The sequence below is a fragment of the Piliocolobus tephrosceles genome, chromosome 2 (genome assembly GCF_002776525.5).
Source record: "Piliocolobus tephrosceles isolate RC106 chromosome 2, ASM277652v3, whole genome shotgun sequence".
In the NCBI taxonomy this organism is placed as follows: domain Eukaryota; kingdom Metazoa; phylum Chordata; class Mammalia; order Primates; family Cercopithecidae; genus Piliocolobus; species Piliocolobus tephrosceles.
Window position 1 is genome coordinate 89639172 of NC_045435.1, and position 6906 is coordinate 89646077.

The 6906-nt window shown below is 50.1% G+C and overlaps 1 protein-coding gene across 4 annotated transcripts in view; it reads left to right on the forward strand.

Moving 5' to 3' along the window:
• Positions 1-914, forward strand: part of SETD2 (SET domain containing 2, histone lysine methyltransferase) — a 151611-nt gene extending 150697 nt beyond the window's left edge. For all 4 annotated transcript variants that reach the window (XR_002735540.2, XM_026454859.2, XM_026454860.2 and 1 more), the window contains one exon: positions 91-914. Coding sequence is in view for 3 of the 4 variants with exons in the window: in XM_026454859.2 (XP_026310644.1) it covers positions 91-252 (162 nt within the window). In the remaining variant the exon portion in view is untranslated. The remainder of the gene's footprint in view (positions 1-90) is intronic.
• The last annotated feature ends 5992 nt before the right edge of the window (positions 915-6906 follow it).

The window sequence follows — 6906 nt, forward strand, 5'->3', positions numbered from 1 at the left end:
CAGCAGGCTGGATTACCACCCCTATCCTCCCCCTCAAATCGTTTCTGCTCTGATTGGTGGCTGTGGTCTCTCTTCCTGTGCCCTGGACAGCTGACTCACGGTGTTATGAATAAGGAGCTGAAGTACTGTAAGAATCCTGAGGACCTGGAGTGCAATGAGAATGTGAAACACAAAACCAAGGAGTACATTAAGAAGTACATGCAGAAGTTTGGGGCTGTTTACAAACCCAAAGAGGACACTGAGTTAGAGTGACTGTTGGGCCAGGGTGGGAGGATGGGTGGTCAGGTAAGACAGACTCTAGGGAGAGGAAATCCTGTGGGCCTTTCTGCCCCACCCCTGTCAGCACTGTGCTACTGATGACACATCACCCTGGGGAATTCAACCCTGAAGATGTCAACCGAAGGCCACAAAAATGAACTCCATCTACAAGTGATTACCTAGTTGTGAGCTGTTGGCATGTGGTTAGAAGCCATCAGAGGTGCAAGGGCTTAGAAAAGACCCTGGCCAGACCTGACTCCACTCTTAAACTTGGGTCTCCTCCTTGGCGGTGCTGTCAGCGCACAGACCCATGCGCATCCCCACCCACAACCCTTTACCCTGATGATCTGTATTATATTTTAATGTATATGTGAATATATTGAAAATAATTTGTTTTTTCCTGGTTTTTGTTTGGTTTTCGTTTTGCTTTTAGCCTCTACATGCTAGGATCACAGGAAGACTTTGTAAGGACAGTTTAAGTTCTCCTGCAAGGTTTAATTTGTTATCATGTAAATATTCCAAAGCAGGCTGCCTTGTGGTTTTGGCCAGCCTTGTGCTATGTTGATAAGATTGATTTACTGCTTAAAATCACTTTACTTTATCCAATTTTTACTGAACTTTTTATGTAAAAAAATAAAATCAATTAAAGAAATTGGCATGTGTGTTCCCTAAAAGTTAATCGAGCATATTTGTGTGTAATGATGTCACTGGAAAAAGGAGAGAGAGTGGCCTTAGATGTGTGAAGTCCGAGGTTAATCCCTGTGATTGGATTTTATTACAGGACTTGTTCATTCTCCACAGGTCCTACTCTGACTTAGGCAGACATTTGCCAGGTGACTGACACTTGTAGGCTTGGGATCTTATGACTGTGCTCAGGCATTGGGTCAATTTGCACATGCATTCCAGAGCAAAAGCAGCAGCATCTAGGGCGTCTTTGGCACTAGGCTTCTTTATTTTGGTTAATCATCAGTCAAGAGAAAGGCAAATTTATCTTCTCCCTTGATACTTTCTCCTGGGTGGAGAGAAGCATTGAATCTTTTCTCCCCATGGACTTGATTTTTCTGAGCCCACTGGAATGCTTTTTTTGGGGGGAGAGACAGGGTCTCGCTTTGTTGCCCAGGCTGGAGTGTAGTGGTGTGATCATAGTTCATTGCATCCCTGAACTCTTGGGCCCAAGCAATCTTCTTGCCTCAGCCTCTGGAGTAGCTAGGACTACTAGCTAATATTTTTTTTAAAAATTTTGTAGAGACGCAGGGTCTTGCTGTGTTACCCAGGCTGGTCTTGACTTCCTGGCCTCAAGTAATGCTCCTGCTTTCGAATCCCAAAGTGTTGGACACATGGTTTGAAATGCTCATTTGATGTTTGGGTTCCCTAGCTTCCCACTGTGCTCCCTAACACTGGGGTTGGACACTAGAGGACAGAATAGGACCCCTATAAAAGAGGTATAGTACACAGGTTATGATGATAGTGAACATTTCCAGGAAGATGCAGGGCTTCGTGAGAGACCTCTCTCCTACTTGCTGGATCAGTTACCTAGGCAGTGAGAAAGACTGAGGGCTTCAGGACAGACTGGGGCCCATCTTTGCAAAAAGGTTGGTCCCGCCTGTTTCTCACCAGGGTTATTCTGCCCATTGCAGCAGTGTTCTTGAGGTCAGGTCAGGTTGTGGCCTGCCAAATCTTTGGCAGGGTGAGTAGCAATTAGAGCAGTCACTGCCTGCTAGGCACTGTGCTGAGCACTTAGAGCTCAGGTTGTGGTCACAGTCCTGAGGCACAGGAATTGGCACTATGATGAGGAAAACTAAGGGTCAGAGAGGTTTAGTAACTCTTTTAATATCCTTGTATTAAAGGAAGTGTTAAAAGAGGGGAAAATCCTTATTTTAAACTTAGACATGCTGTTGTTTTCTCATGATACTGCAGCCTTCAAAACTATTTTAAGCACTTTTTTTTTTTTTTTTTTTTTGAGACGGAGTTTCGCTCTTGTTGTCCAGGCTGGAGTGCAGTGGCATGATCTCGGCTCACTGTGACCTCTGCCTCCCAGGTTCAAGCGATTCTCCTGCCTCAGCCTCCCTTAGTAGCTGGGATTACAGGCATGCACTACCATGCCCAGCTAATTTTGTATTTTTAGTAGAGGCGGGGGTTTCTCCATGTTGGTCAGGCTGGTCTCGAACTCCTGACCTCAGGTGATCCACTCCCCTTGGCCTTCCAAAGTGCTGGGATTACAGGTACGAGCCACCGTGCCCGGCCTAAAGCATATTATTATATCACATGCACAGATTGTAATTTGCTCAACCCTCCTAATGTCTTGGAATTATGTCTGTTAGAGAATATTTTAGTTAATGTGCTTAAGCACATTGAAAGGGGGCATTTCTCTTTTCAGTGGGTTTGCAGTGCAGGGGTACAACTACATGCACTGCTGCTTGCAACCAAATCAAATGCATGGTTTTGACCCAAAGCTCCAGCTTATGATGTCTCCAACAGCTGGTGCACATCTTCCCTGCTTCCTCTCCTGATTCTTCAGGGTTATTGCCCTAAGGTCATCTGTGGAGGAAGGTGGCTATAAACTTCCGGTTCTTCCTTAGTTTAAGGGTAAGATTTACAGAGTGTCAAGCAGCCCTGGTCAACTATTTCTGAGGGTAGCAGTCGCAGCAGTCTGATGAGCTTGGTACTCAGAGTAGTCAATCTCAGTTGCATCTCGTGTCATCAGAGGGACAGGATCTACCTTGGGCCCCACTAGACCATGACTGGAACCCATGTCTTCTGAGTTTGGATGACTGTGCCTCTGAAGCCTACTTATACTGGTACATGCCAGGATAGTAGGCATTGTTTCTTCCTAGGCAGGGCTTGTCTTTTATAGCATTTTCTTCAAAAGGCACTTACTGTGCCAACCTACCTGCCTCTACCGTTTGGGGTGGGCATATGCATGGAGTGCATATGCATGGACTTGGCTGCACCTGCCTTGTCCTGAGCTGCCCAGGAGACCCACCTGTTCTTGGCGTGTGCAGCAACCACATAAGCAGATGTGGAAGTACATTTGGAACGCATTGTCCTGAGTTCAGGTCTTGTAAAGAGCGTTTTCTTTTATCTAGAGGTGACCTGAGGCCCTTGGTAATTAACTGCCCAGGACCAGCCTGCTTCTTGCCTCCTGTCTAGAGGAACAGGCCTCCAGCCTCCCCTTGGTGCTGCTCACAGAACGAGTCAGGAAAATGATCTCAAACCCGGGGTCCCTCAGCACCAACCTGGGAGTCTTAGGTGTGGGGGAAACTACTGAATGTGTCACTTAAACTTACTGTTCTCCAGCTAAGGAAGTTGATAAAATACCAAGGTAAAATAATCCGCAAGGTAAAAAAGCTTCCAAACATGATAAAGCCAGCAGATGGTAGGCGCAGGATATGAACTCTGATCTGTGCCTCCAGAGCCCATGCATCTTCTATAGGATCACACTCCCTGCCATCCCAGGTGCTGCTTGGAGAGGGCCCTCCCACAGCCTAGGGACCCCCAGGCCCTTTTCTGGGCCTCTCCCTCATAGCCACCCATCCAATTGTCTCACAGGCCCAGGGAGCCAGATAGAGCCAGCAGAAAAGTCCGAATCACCTTTAATATGGGTTACAAAAGGAGCAAAACCAGCTGAGGCTTAAGAGGAGGTGGAGTAGGGATCCAAAGGGCAGGACCACTCCTCACTGCCCACTTCCCCACCATATCCTGGGGCCTCTTCTGGAGGGGATGGGTGGGTGAGGGGAAGTGAATGGTGGCTGGATCTTGGGTTTTCTTCCCCAGAACAGAGCAGGCTGAGCTCAGCAACCCCAGGAAGCCCATGAAGGGAAAGATACATGAGATGGGGGTACGGGAGCACTGGAGCAGGCTCCAAGGAGCCAGGCTATGGAGGCAGCACTCACGTCACAGAGCAGCCCTCAGCTTGGAGGCCCAGGACCTGGACCACATCTTCCTGGCCCAAGGCAACCAGGGCATTCTCTAGCACCTTGTGGGTGGCGCCACTGCCTTCTTGGATAGCCCAGTTCCTCAGCAGTGTGTAGGCTCGCACCTGGCCTTGGGCCATGATTTCTACAGCCTCAGCCTGGTAGCCCAGATGGTCTGCCAGTCCCTGCCAGCCCTTGTCAGTTTCAACGGACACCTCTAGCAGCCGCTCCACTTTCTCCTGGTGCTGCCCAGGGAGATTAAGGTAAAGTTGGCACCCAAGCTCAGGATGTGGTCCTGAGGCAGGAGATACGAGGATCACACAAGGGCTGCGTGGTGAGGCAGTTCTGGGAAAGGGGCTTACCCTGGTTGGAGGCATAGGGCTCCAGACTGCTAGGAGAGTCCAGGAAGATACTGCTATCCCTATGCATCTGGTCCTTGTTGAGACCTCCCAGCTCTGCAGTTCAAGCTTTGGCCAGCTGCTGTCTTTGTTTATGTGAGCGCCAGCTGTGGGAAGAAAGGGAGACCTACCGACCTGCCCCCACCTTCAAGACAGGGAATTGGTTGGGAGTCCAGACAGGGAAGGGGGTGCCACGAGGCAGTGCCCAGACCACCTACCACTTGAAGGCCACATAGGCAAGCAGACCGAGGACCACAGTGGCCAGGAGGGTACAGTAGACGGATAATGCTGCCTGAGACACTGGAGGCTCCAGGAGGAAAGGGGAAGTATTGGGGTAGAGGGCTCCCCCTGCCCCTACCCATACTCCTTCCCTGTCCCTCTCCTGCCTCCTCAGGATCTTACCTGTGGAAGAAAAGACAGATCAGGTCAGGAGCAAGGAACCAAGGCTAGGGTCCCTGGGTAGCCTCACCTAAACTTTGTTGCTGAAAAGGTTTGAAGCCAATGGTCCCTACTATGTAGAGTCAAAAGCTTATACCACAGCATCGGGAGCTGTCTGGCCTATTTTTCCATTTTCATCTACTTCCCCTTTGCTTACCACTCTGGACACCTTGTCCTTCCTACCCTGTTCTCATAACCTTCCAGATTTCTGCTCTTGCCAATCTCCGTTCTCCATCTGGCATATTGGCAAGAATCTTCTACTCTGGGAAGACTTCCTTGATTTCTTCCTTTTTGGGGTCCATTTGCACCTCCTGTGTACCACAGCACTAAATCCAATTTTTTTAATCCAATTATCCAGAGCACAGGAAGAAAGACCATGGCACTGTCTACCATGGCACTTGTGTCCTGTCTCTGCCACCAAGTCTGGACTGTGAGGGCATATTGATTCATGTGGTCCCCACAAGCATCTCTGTGCAAAGGAGGCCTTGTAAATTTTTGCAAAATAAAGCTGAACTGGAAAGGAAGTGTTGTTGCTTTCTTCTGCCTGGAAGCGACTTGTCCTCCCGATCTAGTGCAGTCAGGGTACACAGGATCTGAGAGACTCCAGAACCTGTGGCTGGACTTGGGTGTGACCTACCCACGTGGGGTACCTCTCAGCCTGCCTGGTGCCCATGATCTGAATCAAGGGATGCTTACCCACATAGGCCAGGCCTTTGCTGTGGCTAGAGTTGTGAAGCATGGCTGTTAGTGGGTAATGCTCCCTGGGGCTGTTTCTTGGAGAAGAGGTTAGAGAGTTTTAGGCAGCCCCCAGGCAGGGGAGCTGGGAGCTGCTTCTCTCAGTCCAAAAAGGGCTGTGTGCAGGAGGAATATGGGGGAAATCTCCAGGCCTGACGTTGGCAGTCCCTTGGAGTAGTCTGTCCCCCTTTTCTCACTTCAACCTGATTCACTCTAGCACTGGACCAGCTTCCTCCTGTGTCAGATGGGGTGGAGGTGACAGAGGTGGTCCCAGCTGGCCAAAGTTAGAAGGGTCAGGTACAGCTCAGGATGGAAAACAGGTTGGAAACCACCCTGTCTCAAAGATGTTGTGAAACACCTGGTCTGAGTCCAGGGATGGTAGGGAGGATAGGGGAGACATGCCTTCTAGCTCCATCTTAGCCAGAACCAGGCTGGAGAGACGTACTGGCCAGTGGGAGGCTCACTGCCAGGCTTTTCAGCTATAGTTCAGGAACCCAACATCCTGAAGCCCCAAGGCAGGAGGACTTTCTGCAGTGACCATCCTCGCAGTCCTTCCTCAAGGGTCAGTGTCCAGCCCTCTCCTGATCAGGCACTGGGTGGAATGCTACCTTGGTGGGTTCAGCAAGGGAATAGAGGATACGGGACCAGAGATCCTCTAGTTGATCCTGCTTCATCCAGAAATTCAGAGAGGGCCTGAGACTCAAAGGATAGGACTACTCAGTCCTACCTGGATTCTATAGGGCTGAATCTGATGGGACCTACTTCCTGAGGTTTGAGGAAGAGAAGCACCTCGTCTAGACTAAGGAGAGCTTGCCTGGAGGCAAGGAACGGAGGAGACACCTGGGAAGGCCCTCCAACTCCCCAGTATCCACCACCGCATATTGGGTACCAGTCTATCCCACACCATGTCCCCATGTGTATGGCTAAGTCAGCAACACAGTGCTGTGGCCAAGTTGGTGCGACCTGGTGGCCCTTGCCACATGTGGGATGTGTACATTTGAGTCACTTACATTAAGGGACCCTGCAAGATCCTGGATGGTCGATGGGCCTGTGACCAGGACGCAGCAGCAGACAGGCCTGGCTTCCGCCCAGCCCACTCTGAGCAGCGGGACGGAACCCATCCCACCTCCCATCCGTCTCCAGGCCCACGAATACGCACACAT